This window comes from Mytilus californianus, unplaced genomic scaffold (assembly GCF_021869535.1).
Source record: "Mytilus californianus isolate M0D057914Y unplaced genomic scaffold, xbMytCali1.0.p SCAF_9, whole genome shotgun sequence".
Classification (NCBI taxonomy): Eukaryota; Metazoa; Mollusca; class Bivalvia; order Mytilida; family Mytilidae; genus Mytilus; species Mytilus californianus.
Genome location: NW_026262745.1, coordinates 92,177,106 through 92,197,325, shown reverse-complemented (window position 1 = coordinate 92,197,325; position 20,220 = coordinate 92,177,106). Strand labels below are relative to the sequence as shown.

General features: G+C 30.6%; 1 protein-coding gene across 2 annotated transcripts in view; it reads right to left on the bottom strand.

The window, feature by feature from the left end:
* Positions 1-335: 335 nt before the first annotated feature.
* Positions 336-20,220, bottom strand: part of LOC127716408 (calnexin-like) — a 32,862-nt gene continuing 12,977 nt past the window's right edge. Inside the window, exons 11-21 of one of the 2 annotated variants that reach the window (XM_052222606.1) lie at positions 19,094-19,172; positions 18,241-18,315; positions 17,587-17,622; positions 16,830-16,943; positions 15,552-15,592; positions 14,555-14,670; positions 13,920-13,994; positions 12,000-12,146; positions 10,859-10,984; positions 8,092-8,241; positions 336-5,322 (exon numbers count right to left, since the gene is read on the bottom strand). In XM_052222606.1, coding sequence (XP_052078566.1) covers positions 5,203-5,322; positions 8,092-8,241; positions 10,859-10,984; positions 12,000-12,146; positions 13,920-13,994; positions 14,555-14,670; positions 15,552-15,592; positions 16,830-16,943; positions 17,587-17,622; positions 18,241-18,315; positions 19,094-19,172 — 1,079 coding nt within the window. In that variant the 3' untranslated portion in view covers positions 336-5,202. Of the gene's footprint in view, positions 5,323-8,091; positions 8,242-10,002; positions 10,135-10,858; positions 10,985-11,999; positions 12,147-13,919; positions 13,995-14,554; positions 14,671-15,551; positions 15,593-16,829; positions 16,944-17,586; positions 17,623-18,240; positions 18,316-19,093; positions 19,173-20,220 lie in introns of both variants that reach the window. The other variant, XM_052222605.1, reaches the window with a different exon arrangement.

Sequence of the window (20,220 nt, the reverse complement as noted above, 5' to 3'; positions counted from 1 at the left end):
TTTCTTGTATACTATAAGCAGAAGGTCAACTATATTTGGTGTATGGAATGATTTTAAGGTGTACATGTATTTTTGGCTTGGTTTATCTGACCCTGACCTCATTTTCTTGATCATGTTAAGTTTATGTGATACTTGTAGTAAAACTTTATATTTAGGACTATCAACATAAAATCAATGGTCAGTAAAACAGGCGAGACATTTCAGCATTTGCACTCTTGTGTTTAGTTGTTGAAGACTATTGACCTGTAATTATTTAAGCAGTTTGGTTGAAGTCTCATTGGTGTGTGCACAACATCCCCTTTTATGTCTTATGACATTTCCAACGTAAGATCTAGTTTGTATAGATATTAGCTGTTTATTATTCATTAAAGTAACAATGTACAAATACAAGTCTAGTTATCATTCCACAAATAACATTTTCTCAACAACACTCACATTGCATATATAAGTTCTGGTTTTGTTTCCTCTATTTAAAATAAATAATACAAAAAAATATATGCATCGTTTCTACCAATACTATGGTCTAAAGTGTTACAGCTTAAAACCTTCACATGCTTGATCTTTTTAGACTATATATTTTTATGGTTTCTTTTTAAAAATTGTAAGCTGCTGAAATTAAATTGTTTTTAATTGCTTTTACTTTCTTCAATTTTCTTTTGATCTTTGTGATATAATTTTCCATCTAAAGATAATTGTCTAGCATGTGTTTTTCTCAGTGGAATAGAGTGTTGACGCTGCCTAGGAAAATAACAATAAACAGATATATGGTCTTTCAACTCCAGGAAGTTTCTTGGCTACATCTCCTCTTTCTTCAATGAGATTGTAGCCGAGAAACTCACTCTCGTTTTCAGAACTATAGATAATCTTTAAACTAAACATCAGGTAAGAAATCTCAAATTTACAGAACTCACTGGATCTACATAACATTGGTGAACTAAAAACTACCAACTTTCAATTTCAATATTCTAGAATTATGGTAAGTATGGTTTAAACTTTCTGAGACAAAGCTAAGCTTGCACACTTTTGGCTTTTTTGGTTTTTATTCACTATGTATTTGGATTTTGGCCTGAGGATATTTGTGTAAGTAACAAAATATCTGATAGTAAAGAGATTGTGATATTCAAATTCATTTCTCTGAACTTCCATTTTTTAAAGATTTGTTCAGTGTTCTGAAAATAATTTATGGACTTTTAACCAATTCTTATCACTTCTCGTCTCTGGTCTCTAAAAAATACAAAGTTATTTTTATTACAATTCATATCTATTTGATTCATGTTTGTTAATTTATAAAAGTTCCATCAACTCTTTTCACAAAAAGCTGCAGGTCTATAAAATATACACAGATTTTATTTTCAACTCAAACATCATCTTTCACTTTTTTTTCCTTTCATTTTTAACAATTCACTTCTAAAGGAATTTACATACAAGCAGTATAAATGTACTGTTTCAAAAAAAAATGGTGGAACACAAACTATGATAGTTTCCATGGATAATTGTTTCAAAACTTTGTAATTTGTGGTTGAAAAAACAAAGCGAATTCAATATATAAAATTACCCAATAAACCATAAGTCACTATCAATATCTAAATAAGACTATCCCAACATAAAAATGTTGACCTTATATACGCACATGTATCAAACAAACAAATTAACACTTTAACACACATTTGTGGCATATAATCTAATAAATGTACAAACCAAATCAATACATACATGTAGAAACAAATAAGACATAAAATAATGTAAGTTCATAAAATAAATCTTAAGCTTCCTATTAAACAATTTAAACTTTGCAAAATCTTAAACTTTTATATTTTCTAAAAGATGCTTTGACAATATTTTGAAAAATCTTTTTGTGTCTGATTTTTGGTATGTTTGTGGAAGGCAGTTTTTCCCAAAATTGACCTTGAATTTACATTTCCCTGTACAAGGCTGTTAAACACAAACGGTGAACAGGGCAAATATTTAATCATCTCTCCCCAGGCCAATACGGCATACAAACACAGCCAGAAACATATTAAATCTGATGTACGGGGGCCAGTCAAATGTTTTAAAAAATGTCCTTTTTTGAACTACAGACTCAATCAACAATGACACATTTCCAGAATTTAAAAAAAAAAAGAAATTAATCAGCAAACTGTTTTGATGCAAATTTTACGCTTCCTGAGAAACAAACTATTCAGTTTTTTTTTATTTCTGATAAATGTAATTAAATACAGAAATGGCCATCTAACAGACAATATACATTCTTAAATAAAATCGAAATTTCCATAGACTGAATCAAGCATACATTCATTGACATATTATCTTGCTAGTAATCAATTTAATAAAACCTAATCTAAGCTATTTATAAAATTGGCAAGTGTGTGTGCTCAAAAAGAAATTTAGAACAAATTGTCGTCACCTGAAAGGAGCTGCCACATGAACTATATTGATTTCAACACCTAAAAATTGTTTAAATAGATTTTGATCAGTTTCAATTAAATTAGTTACTAAATACAATAATGCTTTCTGCTTTGATTCTTCAATATCATCTTCCCTTGACAACTTCTTCAATGGCAATAATTGCCTCAATCAAAAGAAGTTCTGAAATGTTCTTTAGCATATAGAAACTGAGGAGAGCCGATACATCAAGCTATGTGCAAAACAGATTAAAGAAAATCATTTGATATGATATCTTTAAACATTATTTTTGGAATGTTAATGGCACTGATAATAAAATTAAGTGTATTGATCTGTTTCTCTACCTCATTTGGGCTAGCATGTGACTTTTTTAGTGCTAGGGATAGAGAGAGATTCATCAATTCTCAATCTATAGAATCATGTGTAATTTCATTGTTCATTCACCAAAGTAAAAATAGTATCCCTCATTGGTAAATTTTCTTTGGTTAGGGCATTTCTAACCAATAGCAATGTTTTGGTGTTCCCATCTGAAAATATTATGAAAATATCATATTGAAAAAGGCAGAAATCCATCTTCACCTTGACAAATTTTGAATTAAATTAGCCTGTAAAGCAACCTTTGATTAGATTGTGCCCTTGTAGTTGAAATAAAGCATAAAAACTGTAACATTGATTATCTGAATAATAATAAACATGCAAACTGGTTATGATTGTAAGAATTAAAACATCTGGATTTCATTTACGTCTTCATAGCAACAAAAATCACAAGTTTTAAATATATAAGTTGTTAAGCTCACAATGGAAGGGTACTCCACCAAAACCATGTAATACTTCACATAAAATTATCCTATTTGAAATTATGATTTTGAGCTTGAGTAAAAATGGCTTCTTATGGTAGATGCAACTTTTTAAGGGGCCATCTGTGGTACCATGAATGTTAAGTAGAATAGCCCTTAATGGCACTATACTTATCACTCTTAGGATCAATCTCAAGCTGGTCAACAGTTACAAAAAAATTATATTTTACCATTAAATTTGTATAGAAAACAGGATCGAAAGCAATTGCTTTTCCGACATCAATAGGTTAATAGGTACAAAACAAGATGTTAAATAGTCTCAGAATGTGAACTTTGTTAATTTAAGCCAATTCAAAATCAGGTAAACAAAACCAATCATTCAGACATCATAACATAAAACCTACATTCAATAAATCATCATTTGTTATTAAATAATTAAGGGACATAACTCAATAAATCACTTGTACACTTGTGTCAAATATATTCATACATATATTCTAAGCTTCTACTGTGGATTCATTTATTTTCGTGGGTACCAATTTTCGTGGATTGAGGAAACTTACATTTTCGTGGATATTTTATTTTGTGGTTTTGCTTAAGTCTGCATACAAGTCTATGGAAAATTTGTAATTCGTTGAACATTTGAATTTGTGGTTCACCTGTACCCACGAAATACACGAAAATTGGTATCTAACGAATTATAATGAATCCTCAGTATTATAACATTGATTATTCAAATTCTGTTTCACAGGAATCACCCAGATAAAACCACCTATTACAAGGAATCTCATTCAGTACAAATAAATTAAATTCCAATGAAAAAATATTGACTATTTACTGTTTTTGCCAACAAAATTATAACTTAACAGAAATTTAGGACCAAGAATTAATCTACAAATTATTTATGCATTATCCTTAGTTGCAATTACATTAAAAGACTAAAGCTGAAACAAACATACATAAAAGCTATTATGCTCCTGTATTAATTACATTTAACCAATTTGTTCCTCAACTTGCTCTCATATACTTTCTCAATAAAAACCAGACAACCTCTTAGGGTTGTTCAAGAAATACACTGACCACCCATAATATTTTTTTCAATTTATTTTACTTATAACTCTTACAAAATTCTGAGAAAAATGCAACCAACCATATTAAATTAATTTGAGTGCCTTCCATCCCCCAACCCAATAAATTTCGAACAGTCTTTAAAGCTTAACTCACATATTATTTATACAGATACGACAAGGACAATTTTTGACTATGGTAAATCCCTAAAATAGTTTTGGTAATGGAAGAGTGTTTTCCCTTTCTTAATGTACTTAAATTTTCTTAGGGCCTACTTTAATCCAAGCAACTGGTATTGAAGTAAATGCGACGAATAAATGAAGAATTAGTGGAATGAATGAAGCGATAATGATCACTTTATACTTATGTTCACTGTAATAGATGTATCATAGACCACTCATAATTTAATTTTTCGTTCTTAGAACAACTAGCGTTACTTTAATCCAAATAATTTTTTTTTCAAAAATGCCAGATTTTTCTCTACGCATCTTATTTGCAAGTTTAAAAACAAAAGCATTGATTTGATTCCAATAATTGAACAATATAAATCCCTCATCATATTTTGGCATCTACTCTATTAAAAACTGATTTGTAGAAAGCAACAATTTATATCAAAGTGTCCAGCTAATATATTTTGCATTCTAAGACACCAGGAATAAAAAATTCTCACTGATGTTGCAATTACAGTGATTTAAAAAATAATCCCCACAAAGAAAATGCAACACAACAAATTTCACTATCATCAACCATCGATTTTAATATAAACATGATAAAATGAATGTAAATTTTTATATTACAAATGACAGATGTGATAATCTTGATGTTTTTAACATCGTAAATAGTTGGATGATTTCCTCTTGATATCCTTTCATATCAAACTAAACTTGATCTTCATGCAAATGATAATTTTTTCATAAACTAATCTTGAACTTCATCATTCTTTCCTAGGTTTTCGTTTTCTTGGTGATGTACGTCTGGTAGAATCCGCTGATTTATCCTCCGTTTTTTCTTCCTCCTCTCCTTCATCATCTCCCTCTTCATCTTGACTGCTTTCCTGAGAAAAAAAAAAGTTCCACAAAAAATTAATTCTCACGTTAACAGATGAATCTACAGTACAAAGTACAATTTACAGTTTTCATGAAAATTGTACAAAATTAATTGACACATGTACAAATATCCAATAAAATAAACAATTATTTTTGACAAACTAATTGGTTGTCATTAGTTGCTGTCTGCCATATTTGTTTTTCTTTTAATCATTTTTAGCTTAAATCAAGGATTTGGCTTTCCCTATGAAACTGTATAACACTAAGCCATGCCAGAGCCATTTACATCTTACTATACAGTATAGGTATTGCTCAGTTTTGAAGGCTGCAGTTTGACATATAACATGAAAAAAGGGGTTCAAATTTTACTCAAAGGTGGTATCTCTTGATAAAAGCTTTTGTAAAATAAACAAATTAACCCTAGACTGTATGTAAATGAAAACTGCTTTAAATTGAGTTAAAAAAATCAGTAAAATATGGATAAATAAAAAAAATAAAATGCTCTGCAGGAAGCAGCTTGATACAACCACAGAGGTCAAACCCTGAACAGTTGGGGCAAGTATGGACACAACATTCAAGCTTGATACAGCTCTGAATTTGGATTGTGGTTAAATATTAGACACAGCATAGGTTTCTGACACAGAATGAATGTGGTCTTAAAATTTGAAATTGGACATTTACCTATTATGGTCCAATATCCAAAATCTAAATTCAGGGTTAGATTCAGTAGATCAAAGAACCCAAAGAATTTGATTTTTTATTAAATCAAACAAAGTTTAATTTTGCCTTTGGACCTCAATGTGGATAACAGGGCCAAAATACGAAAAATGTAAATACACGGTTAGATTCAGCACATCAAAGGACCCATATATTCAATCTTTTTTTAAATCAAACAAAGTTTAATTTGGACCCCGATATGGAAAACTTGAAAACTGGGCCCAAAATCAAAAATCTAAATATATGTTAAGATTCAGCATATCAAAGAACCCTATATATTCAATTTTTGTTGAAATCAAACAAAGTTTAATTTTTGACCCTGTGGACCAATTTGAATACCAAGCCCAAAATCCAAAATCTTAATACACAGCTAGATTCAGCATATCAAAGAACCCCAATAATACAATTTTTGATAAAATCAAAAGTTTAATTTTGGACCCTTTGGACCTCAATGTGGATCAATTTAAAAACGGGGCTCAAAATCCAAAATCTAAATACACGGTTAAATTCAGCATATTAAAGAACTCCAAAGAATTCAAAACTTTGAATTAAACCCCATTGAAATTGGTCGAGAAATAAACAATTTATACAATGTATTAAACTAGAAGGGTAAAAATGACGCTACCCAAATTTGTACTTGATCTGAGTTTTGTGGTAATAAGCATTGTGTATAAGTTTCATAACATTTGGTTGAGGCAAACTAAAGTTAGAGAACGGAAACAAAAAATTCAGCAATTTTTCCATTTGTAAAGGGGCATAACTCTAGAAAGGTTGAAGTGACGCCACCAAAATTCAAACTTGATCTGTCATAACCCCCAAAATCAAAGCTTACCTTTCTTTTTTGGTATGGAACCTTGTGGTACAATTTCATAGAGATTTATACACTTATACTCAAGTTATTGTCCACAAACCAGAAAGTCCTTGTTTTTTGGCCCCTAATTCCTAAACAGTTTGTGCCATAAACCCCAAAATCAAACCCAACCTTCCTTTTGATGTATGTAAACTTGTGGTACAATTTCATAGAGATCCATACACTTGTACTCCTTGTACTCAAGTTATTGCCTGGAAACCAAATGTCTTTGGTCTACGAAATCACCATACCATTATACGGCCACAAAAGTTTTGTGGTCATATAAAAATATTGTCAAAATTTTGCTTCAGATGTTATCTCTTAATTATGAAAAAGCCTCTGTCCAAGTCCAAGTTTTATAAAAATCTATTAAGGTTTGCCAAATTTATCAATGTCAAAAAAACTATAACCACAAACTGTATCTTAATTTTAAATGTCAAAGAAAAAATAAGTCTGTTATCAGTAAAATACAGGAAAATGATATAATTTTTCCCCCAATATTTGCTATTTCTTGATCTGGCTTTCGAATGTTTAGGTTTGAGAGTTTCTGATGAAAGTAAATCCAGATAAGCACTAAGGATGCATCAAAATTATCAAGCATTATTTTCATTGATCAAGAAAAAGATTATGTCCAAGTTTCATAAAATTCCAAAACGATTTGACAAAATCATTGATGCTTATAAAATACAACTTGAACCAAAGAATGTACTTTAAGGTTAAATTGAATGCAAGAAAAAAAAATTTAAAGGCTGTTCCATAAAAACATACATGGGACCCAGGGAAGGCACTTTGAAATATCAGCTATGGGTCGGAGTGGTTAGGTACATTTTTGTCTAGTGAAAATGTAAGGAAATTCTAAAATTGCCTCTATAGGAGTTACCTCATTTTGAAAGCAACTTCCCTGGGAAACATGTATATTTAAACGGAACCACCCTAAGTCCATTTATTGGTAAATTATTGAAAACATGAAAACAAAATATTTTCTACAAAATTTTTCCCTGGATATTGTCTTTTGATCATGAAGAAGCTTCTAATAAAGTCTGGTAAAATTCCATAAAGGTTTGGCAAAGTCATTGATATCTAAAAAAAGATTAAACTACAGACTTCTCCAAAGACAAAGGAAATACACACGTAAAATGTTCACTTAAGACCAGTTCTAATATTTCTCCAACCTTCTGACCTTCCTAATTATACACAGGTTTCAACATACCTCTTTTACATCTAAATCAGACTTTTTAGTTTTCTTAACTGTTTCTTGATTATCTCCCTTGGGTCCTACTTCCTCTTCTTTATTTTCAGCCTCTTTATCATCTGGTGAAGGCTCATCAGTTTTCTTTCTTTGTGCTTCTAACACCTCTGGCTGTAAAGTTTAATTAAAGTTACTGTTATGAAATGAGACAAGTCAAAACAATAAACTGAAAAAAAAAAAAGCATTTGACTTGTGATCTTTTGAATCAATATTATGATACTAGTTGAACAGCAACTGCTGACCCTTCTAGCACTTGAGTTCACCTCACCTAGGTGGTTGAGTGGCTCAATACTTAGTTTACTGTGTACTGTTTTGTGGACTCTTTGTCTGTTCATATTTTTCTTTTTATCAAAAACCAGGTTTAAATCACATGTTTTGTTTCATTTTGTTAATCACATGTTATTTTAATGGATACTAATTTTTGTTAATTGAAGAAAATTTGTATTTTCCTGCTTTTGCCAAAGTTTGCATAAATGTCTGTAAAAAAATTATACTATGTTGAACATTTGAAATTTGTGTTTCGTCCCTTCCCTCAAAATCCTTGAAAATTGGTACTCCATGAAGAATGTCCAATCCACAGTATATACAATTATCGACAGTGAATTTGGTATGATTGACTATGATACTATAATATTTGTACCAAGAACTATTCTATCAATAGGAACAAGAATTGGTATGACATTAAAGTATACAAAAGTCAGCAATCAGCATGTAGCTATACTACCAAGGCAGTATACAATGACCCATTAAATAATCTCCTTTAGGTAACTAATTCTATGAAGTTTGAATCATTTTTTTTTTCTCATCCTTTCATCCAGAAATTGCTTCTTTAATTTTACTATGTGATTTTGCATTTGTAAATATATCATTAAAAAATTCATAACAATTTGAATTAAGTAAAAATCAACAAAAAATATGAAATTCTCCCTCCTCATAGAAGGAACCATTTGATACTTAATTTAACATGTCCCTCATTAAATGTACACCTTTTCCTCTGTACTTATATTACATTTATTGCTTCAAAACTACATGATTTTTTTCAGCGCCAAGTCCAGGTCATGCCAAAGTAAACTAAAAAATCATTTGGATTTAAAAATTAAATAGTAAGCAAAAAAAGTGTGAAGTAATTCAGGAGCATAGGATGGATGAAATAATGGACAAACAGACAGACACCCTGCTTCAAAAGTGGGTTATACTAATCAAAACTCTATGTGAAGTAGCAATACATTTTTTGCAACCAGAAATATCTGTACAGTGACGACATTTAACCATGAAAAAACTTCTTAAATGGCCATTTAAATGACATGTTTTAAATTTTTAAATTAATACAACAGTTCTTATATGACAAGACTTTTTCCATAAAAATCTAAAAGCCGACTTCTTCCTAAATGGTCAATAAAATATTGAATTTTTACATTTTTATAGTCTATGAGCAATTTTTCAGGATTTTTTGCCGTGTATTAAATTTTGAACACCATGAATGTCCATCCATATCAAAGAGTTACCCATCTTACCTATTCTTATTTCTGATTTGTCCAGAAAATATTGGAATGTTGAGCACATTTTCTTGCAATTAATCTAATAAAATTTATAGGAGTTGAAAAATAATTTCTCATGGAAAACTCCAGGAAATCTAGGGTGAAAATCATCTGAATCAACATGGATATTTATAGCAAACACCTGTTTGATTAGCTCATGATAATATCTAAACTGTAGTGACAAAAAATTAGCTACTAAACAATCACTTTTTGGAGGGTAAAGCTTTTTTTCTTTCTTTCTTCTTAAATATGCTTTTAAAATATTTAAACAGGAATTAAGATTTTAACAGAAGTATGAAGACTGAGAATTTACAGCAGAGAAAAAGAACTGCACCTTGATTGGTCCACTTCTTGGACAGAGACAGATGGAGAGTAGTAAAACTGGAAGTAAGAGAACAACAACATAAACAGCCCACAGCCATGGTCTCTCGTCTGCTGCTCCTCTTATAGATGCCCAAAGCCCCTTCTGTCAATGCAAATAACATTCAGATAAACACACTTATATCATTGCATACATTTTATCAGACAGGTCACTTCAGAAATCAATTATAAGCCATGAATTAAAAGATTTTTTTTTTTTTCGGGCTATTTAAACAATAGTAAAAAAAATCATGTCACATATTTTCACGTATTATAATTCATGGCTTATAAAAGGAAATTCTGAAGTCCTTTGATTTCTAAACATATAAATATTCAACATGAAAACCCAGTTTTGACTTTTGCTTTTGAAATTTTGTTGATAAACTATAAACAGGGTCAAATACATGGAAAAATCTTCTATGTCAATGGTGACAAACAATTCATTAGTTTCTAAGTCTGACTGCATTTTCATGTTGACTAGAAAACTGAGTACACACCAGAACTTTTAATACATCAATTTGACAAATGCATGTCAATTTGACTTCTCTTTAAAAAAAAATCCAGAACAAATGCATTTCTTTATTTTTCTGGATGCAAATACTGTTGCTGTACATACCAAAATAAAGATTTTTTTTTTGCATTTTACTTATAATTTTTCAATAAAATCCAACTGCCAAAATAATAGTTTCATTTTTGTTTTATAAGGAAATAATAAAAATCCCTCTGATTTGTATCGAGGTTGCTAGTAAATGTTCACGTTATCAAAAACAAACAGTATTAAAAGTTATCCAGTGTGTACTCGCATAAACAACATTCAATTTGTCCCTTACCTGCGATTTAGAAAAACAGCAATAGGCAATAATTAGGACAATGGGCAGTACAACTACAACTAGAAATACTGCCCAAAGCCATGGCCGATCTCTTGTGGCATCTAATATAGCATCAACAACACTTCTCTGAAATATTCACACTCAATGTAGGCTTTACATTAGGAGGAAGTTAAGCAAACATCAATCAATCTTTGTTCACTAAATAAAACATTGGTTGTTGAAACAATCATAAATCATGCCTTAATGTCTCTGTACCAAATCAACAATTGTAACAGACAATTTTCAAAGTATTTATAGATTCATAATTTTGTTTATCACATTTTTTTTTAATGACTCTGACTTATATTGCATAAACAGAGAAAACATGAAGCAATAATCAATCAATCAATGTCATGTCATGTTGTTAATAACTATATATATGTTGTTTCTTGAATTATGACATTTCTACAGAATACATGTAGAAAGATTGTCAATGATGTTTTAGGTATTGAATTTAGAAAATATTGGAAACAAATAAAACAGTTTTATTACTGGTGGTGTTAAAATATGTGATAAACAGATTATACCATTTTTTAAGTCTCCAACAGAATATAGTTTAACGGCTATGGTTACATTTACAATTTTTTTTATTTGTTCGTCAAAGGTAAACTTTAAGGGCATACGATATAGTAGCAAGGGTAAATAATACACATTAAATCTTAACCTGTTCTTTGAGGACATTGTACACAAAAGGTATCTGTAATTTGCAGTAAATATACTGACTTTATTACATACGATGCATGAATTTGAAAGCAGTTGCAAAGGCGAACATGGACTAGTTACTTCTATATCAGCAATTATCAATAAAATACTTTGAATTTGCTTAGTGTCAACTCCTGACATTTTTATAAATTTTTATTATATTTTATTTTTTGAAGTTTAATTTTTTTGGAATATGATTGAAATGATATGAAATTTTGTTTGAACTCGAAAATGACAAAATCAGACAATATATCCCAAAAGTGAGTCACATAGGCATATTTCAAGAGTGGATATAACATTTTGCCCTTGTGTCCAAATTTTAAATACAATCGGTATCGTATGCCCTTATACAAAAATAATTTTGTCATTGTAAATGATAAAACTTTGACAAGTAATTTACCCCTCCAGAGACAACTTTCTCTTGTGCAGATTTTATCTCCCAGGTTTGTGCTGTGTAAGAACTGGAGACAGCTTTGTCATCTGTGATCAAGAAATTATCAAACACAATCTCATCTGTCATCGACCATAACTCTAATCCTAAAGCATGCTGGAATAGTAAAGAATTACATGATAGGTAACTATGAAATCAAATGCATTAACAATATATTCTTTTAAAGTCAAATACGTGTTTCTGGTTGAAATCCTTTTAATGGTAAGAGCCATCTTTCTTGTTTTTTTAAATTAATATTTTCTTTTTGTGTTTACAAGTGGAATATAACAAAAATCTTTAAAAAAGCAGAAAAAGGATAAATACAATGTCATCTATTCTAAAAGAGGTTCCCTATTATAATGTATGTAATTTGTATAGAAACTGATACATTTAGATGATTAAAAAGAAGTTATTATTATGATTGAAAAAATACTTTGGGGTAAAAGAAAGTTTGTCTAATAATTGGAAACATATATTTTTCATGTGGCATAATAAAGAGAAAATGCAAAAACCAATCTCAATAACCAATGTTGAAGCCATTGCTAGTAAAGTCTCTCAAACATATGTGAAGGAAAAAAAGATGTTCCCTTTCTTTCAGTTTTCCACTTTTTGCCACTGGACACATTCCAAAAGTGGTCTCCCATGTCTTCAATTTAAAAGAGTCACCTCCCTTCTATGATAGAAATCAATACCTGTCTCATTTTTAGGAGGAAATTCAGTAAATATTTTCAAAATTAGAAAATTAAACAGGAACAAGAAAGAAATTTTGCTTCAACTTTGACTTGATTTAGCATGTAATCATTTAAAAATCTGACACAAAAAGACATTGTATTGAATTTCTTTAAATTGTTCTTTTACAGAACTCTGACAATCCTTATGACTGTCCTGAACAATTATGCCAAAATATTAAATTGTTTTTTGAAACAAATACCATGTTTTCCTACTTTCTATTCATATCAATAAACAACATTGAAAACTGTGTGACTGAAGCATACCTAACAATATCAACTTATACTTACAATAGGGGTCATTTTATATGGTTCTTGTGCGACTGAAGCATACCTAACAATATCAACTAATACTTACAATAGGGGTCATTTTATATGGTTCTTGTGTGACTGAAGCATACCTAACAATATCAACTAATACTTACAATAGGGGTCATTTTATATGGTTCTTGTGTGACTGAAGCATACCTAACAATATCAACTAATACTTACAATAGGGGTCATTTTATATGGTTCTTGTGTGACTGAAGCATACCTAACAATATCAACCAATACTTACAATAGGGGTCATTTTATATGGTTCTTGTGTGACTGAAGCATACCTAACAATATCAACTAATACTTACAATAGGGGTCATTTTATATGGTTCTTGTGCGACAGAAGCATACCTGACAATATCAACCAATACTTACAATAGGGGTCATTTTATATGGTTCTTGTGCGACTGAAGCATACCTAACAACATCAACCAATACTTACAATAGGGGTCATTTTATATGGTTCTTGTGCGACAGAAGCATACCTGACAATATCAACCAATACTTACAATAGGGGTCATTTTATATGGTTCTTGTGCGACTGAAGCATACCTAACAACATCAACCAATACTTACAATAGGGGTCATTTTATATGGTTCTTGTGCGACAGAAGCATACCTGACAATATCAACCAATACTTACAATAGGGGTCATTTTATATGGTTCTTGTGCGACTGAAGCATACCTGACAATATCAACCAATACTTACAATAGGGGTCATTTTATATGGTTCTTGTGCGACAGAAGCATACCTGACAATATCAACCAATACTTACAATAGGGGTCATTTTATATGGTTCTTGTGCGACTGAAGCATACCTAACAATATCAACCAATACTTACAATAGGGGTCATTTTATATGGTTCTAAATCTTCAAAGAAGTCAGGATTTGTGATCTTTCTTGGAGCCCATATTCCCTGAAATAAAATAATACAAACTGATGATGATGATATGATAGATAAATCTTATATCAGTTTTATAGCTTACTTCCTATTTTCTAATTCAGTCTAGCTCACCGAGTTGGAATTCTTTCAAAGAGTCTTTCATAAAGAAAATTTTTCGTTTTCTTTTTCAAAAAGAGACAATTCATTAAAATCTGAAATCAGAAGTACATGTACAAACAAAAAATATCTAAACGGAGTAGTATATAAAATATACTTCACTTCAATTGCTTTATGTAATTTAACATTTATCATAGATAAAAATACATTTGGTGATAATTCTATTAATAACATTTGTGGAATCTGGTGCAACATAAATTATAACAGCAACACCTTTACATGTGGACATAAATGTTTTCATAGTTAAAATGGAAGGAACTTTTAATTTTAGGACTAGGAATTACTTAAGAAACAATCACCACTCGTCATTGTTATTCTGAAATGACAACTGAGCTTAACATCCATGTCTGGAACAACCTAAATGATTACAGCCTTACAAACCTTGTCTAAACCTAAATCATTACCACACTACAAACCTTATAATCAGGGTTGTCAATCATTTCTGGCCTCCATTTTCCTTTATATTTGGGATTTTTCACCTGTGGTCTCTCCCATTTGCCACAACCAACAGCATCTTTACATTTTGTATTATCTACAAAAATTAATAAACAAAATCAAGTTTCAATAGTTCATTTCTTGACAGTGTGTTCCATTCAAACTCGTGCAAAAAACATCTTTTAACTAGTTGATTGATATTGTACACAGTTGGATCTGACATAAAGTCTGTACAATAATACAGATGATGTAGAGTTAGTTACACAGCTACTTTTGCATAGGTACTATTTCTGTACCAAAAATCTATAGTACTGGAAATCTACTTTTAATATTCAATACTATTTTGTTACTTTAAAATTATTGTAATATTTAGGTACCTGTATTTTACAGTACTTGATATGTACTTGAAATTTAAGTACTACAAAATTTTGGTTACACCGTTACATTTTCAGCATTTTGAAAGTTTGTCTATTTCAAATCTCTTAAAGTTATGATTTTCAAACATGGAATATTGTTATCACTGTTGGTATTACTTCTGTACCAAAAATTTCAAGTACAAATCAAGTACTGTAAAATACAGGTACCTAAATATTACAAGAATTTTAAAGTAAAGAAATAGTACTTAATATTAAAAGTAAGTTTCCAGTACTACAGGTTTTTAGTACAGAAATAGTACCTATGCAAAAGTAGCAGTGTAGATGGCAACTACAGTTAACCAGTTAGATGTATCAACATGAATGCTGTGTGTAATTGTCCATACTGCTAAAAATAGTACAGAGGGTAGTGAGGAAGATTTGTTTTTTTGACATTTTAATTGTTACATATATTATTATAATCAACTTGATTTTGTGAAGTAAGTTCTTTTACTTCAGCTAACCAACTATCTGTTTTTACTAATTTTCATTGAAGGTAGGAACAAATATAGGGTGAAATGTTAACAAACAATGTTGTATGAAAACAGGCCTAATCTGTACTCACCTATTTGAGGAGGCTCCCATTCACCATCCATATCTTCATCCCTGTAAATATCAATTGTATATAACATACATATATAAAAACATTTCTGCTACTATACTTTAAAAGAAATGGAAAAGATAAAAACAAGTATTTTGGCACAAGAAATTGCCTTCATCAGTGTTGTTTGGTCGTAATGATATAATATTTATAAAACATACATATAAACTTAAAAAGCAATAAAATAAGATTATTTTAGTAAAGCTAATTATTTTTTTTTTCTTGAGAAAATTGTTCTAAAAAACCAAAACAGTTTTAATATAACAATAAAATTGAGAATGTCTCAAAGATTTGTGTAAAAACTACAAAAAGTATATTTTTTGACAATATCCCCGATTGTAAGCAATTCTCAGGTTTTTATAGAATAATGACTTAAACTGACCAATCCTCAGGTTTTTATAGAGTAAATTTAAACTGACCAATCCTCAGGTTTTTATAGAGTCAATTTAAACTGACCAATCCTCAGGTTTTTATAGAGTAAATTTAAACTGACCAATCCTCAGGTTTTTATAGAGTCAATTTAAACTGACCAATCCTCAGGTTTTTATAGAGTAAATTTAAACTGACCAGTCATCAGGTTTTTATAGAATGAAGCATTAAACTCAATTTGATTAAAATACAGGTCCTGTGTCCAAGCTGTGCTTACAAGGACCTGAAAAACACTTTGTTCTACTTTCAGTTTTAAAGACCTTTTGATATCCTTTGCTTTGAAGGCTGAAATTTCATTGGCTGCTGTAATTATTACCAGAACAGAAAGTAACAAGAATGTGTCCATATTACATGGATGCCCCTCTCGCACTATCATTTTCTATGCTCAGTGGACCGTGAAATTGGGGTCAAAACTCTAATTTGGCATTAAAATTAGAAAGATCATATCATAGGGAAGTTTCAAGTTGATTGGACTTCAATTTCATCAAAAACTACCTTGACCAAAAACTTTTACCTGAAAAACTTTAACCTGAAGCGTGACAGATAGACGGACAGACGGACGAACAAACAGACGAACGGACACACAGACCAAAAAAATATAATGCCCATAAATGGGGCATAAAAACGAGTGTTGTCAGAACACTACAAGAAAGCTGGAACACTGGATCTCTATTTTAATCAGATTGACTTAAACTGACCAATCCTCAGGTTTTTATTGAATGAAGACATAAACTGATCAGTTCTGTGTTTTATAAAATGAAGACTCAAATTGACCAATCCATAGGTTTGTATAGAATGAAGACTAATACTAACCAATCCTCTGGTTTTTCAGCATCAGGGTCAGGAATAAGTTCTGGTTCATCCTCTAACCATCCATCAGGTTTAGTAGCTGACTCATCAATAATGTACTCTGGTTCACTCTCATCCCTGTACAAAATACAAGCATGTATATACACTATCTTATAGTTTGGTTTTAATTCAGTTGTGTTTTCATATTCGATAATATCTTTATAACTGTTCTTTTACTGATTTCTTTTATTCTTCCATTAATGAAGATAACAGGAATAGATTAAAGAACTTATACTACACCATTTGGTCTCTGGTGGATATTTGTCTCATTCAGTCATTGGCAATCATACCACATCTCCTTATTTTAACATAGTTTGTTCCTCACCCCAACACAAGTTAATGTGCCTGTCCAAAGTAAGAACTATCATAAATGGTTGTATTTGTCCCTATGTGTAATTTTATCTATTGAAGAATCTTGTGTTGCAATCAGATTGTATCTGTTGAATTTAAAAAAAAAAACACTTTAAAAACCAAAACCCATGTAAACTTAGTAAGAAATACAAGTAATGGTTCTCTAAAAAGTCATTTGAACACTAACCACCCTCATTCTTTTATTATTTAAGCACTTTTCTGGAACATACCTGATTTGTTTTATAATAATGTCAACTTGCTGTATGCATGAACATTTAATTCCATATTGTTGAAGAACTCATGATCATTGATAGGTGAACATTTCAATACCTTTCACTCTTTTACAGAAAAGAAAGTATAAATGACTTACCAATCTTCTGGTTTAACTGCATCTGGATCAGGAATCCTATGAACAAAAGAAAAGGATTCTTTTTCAATAACATTAAACATTGATTGATTTCTAGGTGATATCAAACAGCCATTACAGTCTACTCTTGTCATCTCTAAACTTATGTGACTGTGATCAAATTTTGAGTCAATCAAATTTCGACTCAAAAGAAGCTGAAGTGAGATCAAAGGGACACAATTTGAATGTGAATGATGTAAAACCAGTATCCTGTTGATTTGACATCCAAATCATGGGTTGTTTTTTTTCATTTAAAGAGGTGTTTTTGTTTTCTTACCCAAAGACAACAAATAAATTCAGCAGATAACTGGTAATTCTAGTCAAGTAAGATCACAGCCAAACACCTTGCCATCAGAGAGATTCGTACTCACAACCTCAATGTTGACAAGCTAGTGGTCACATTATTAAACTACTTAGACCAATTGGCCATTGAGGCCCAAATTGTTAAGATGAACAAACTCATGAAACAGGATGCCCTATTAGTTTTTTTGTTTGGCCTTTTTAACTTTTTTGATTTGAGCTTCACTGGTGGGTCTTTTGTGGACAAAACGTGTGTCTGGCGTGTAGGATTTTTGTCCTGGTATCTGAGTTGGGTTTATTAGATATAAAATGACTTACTTTTCTCTCTCATCCCAGTCATCAGATTTCTTGTCATTAGGATCATCTATTTCCTTTGGTGGATTAACAGGTGGACTGAAATATAATAGATCATTGTTAGCAAGGGAAAAAAGGAAGTTTGAGCAAATCCCAACTTTCCATAGAATCTTTAATCTCATCATGGAGATACCTAAAGGTATGTACAATATCCTCGTTATTTTCTTTGTCAATTCTAATAACATGATTCTTCCAGCTGATGTCATCCATCTGTCAAATTAAACTTAAATTGCAGTCTCCAACCCCTTTTTCACAGGTTCAATCATGGAACTTCATTGAGGATTATTTACTCACTGTAAGCTATTATAAACACAGCAAAATTGATTTGTGATTTTCTTTTTTTTATATATTTAGTTCTTTTCCTCAACCTAAGCGAATCTTGAAATTGTAGTTTGTTAATATTCTACAATACCACATTACATTTAAGTTTAATTTGACAACTTTTTTTTAAATTACAATGACTTAAAAAGGACAAATATAGTAACTAAATACCCCCGTAGACTCTAGAAATTTGATACGGCTGTTCCAAAATTATAGGCATGGGGGGATAGGAGGAACTCAAATTAGATTGTTGCATTTTCTTTAAAATTTTGTAAGAATAAGAAAATGAATATTTATGTTATGGGTGGTTGTGGTCTAAAAAAAGAGTGCCCCCTTCCATGTTCTTAAATCTTAAACAGCTCACAAGCATTCAGAACAAAAATATACAGGCAATAATTTCTGACCCAAAATGTATATTTTTGACAACAGGAAACCAGTTATGTATTCTGACCACAATATTTATTTGGATGGCTGCTACATATGCCTGTAATAATACCTCATATCTTCTAATAAGCTTCCTTCATTGACTAAGGTATTGTCCACAAATATCTCAAAACTGTTGTCAGGATTTACAACTGAAATTAAAAAAATTGACATGTGTGAAAAACGTGTTATAAGCAATTCAATCTGAAAATAACTCTGTTTTTCTTTTTACCTGAATTTAACATTTATTTTTTAGAGGTAAATTGATTTCTGGTTATTTTGAAACTATAAAAAATTTGTAAGGGTTCCGCGGAACCCAGTGTCTCGCCTACTTTTGCTGTTAATTGCAGGCTCAACAAAAATGAGGAAAAAAATCAATAAAAATATTCCTTTAGATACTATCTTTTGATTGTAAGAAGCTTCTGTCAAAGTTTGGTATAAATCCAGGATAGTTTATGAATCTAATAAATGTTTTAAAAACTTTAACTGCAGACTGTATTTAATGTTAACTGGAAGAAAAACTAAGTCCATTTATAAGTAAAATACAGATAAACCAAGGCTTCCAAAACGGTAATATATTCCGGACAATTGTATAATGTCCGGTAAAATTCCGGCTGGGCAAAGCATGAAACGGTCATTTACTTTTTAGTTGTCAAGGCTTTCTTAAGAGACGGTCATTTTAGCATAATTCGCGATCTTTTTGACCCAATTTTTGCCTTTAACAGCCACACATTTCCGGTCATAAAAGTGACATGATGATTAATTACTATCAAAACAACCCCTACTTCAATACTTTCTAATTTTAATCAAGGCTAATTAGTTGTTGGACAGCTGAAATCAGAGACATATAATACAATGTATTATATGTCTCTGCTGAAATCTACCTGTTCAGGTGACAGGTAAACTATTTCCAGTACTGGACATCGTATAAATTGATCGGTCTATTCAAAGTTAATTTCTTACATTTCAGCGGTTTCTATCTAATTGATTTAGTCCAAAAGATTGCAATTATAAGAAATACGTTTATAAACATGATTTGATGAAAAATTTAAAAAGGTTTTAAAATAAAAATCGTAAGAACTGCGTTGTATGAACTAGAACATGTGTGTGCATGTGCGCAGCCGGGAAATTTAATTATGCATCCTACATTTCTTAAAAAATGATAAAAATTATCATTGATACCTGTATCTAACGTTCATT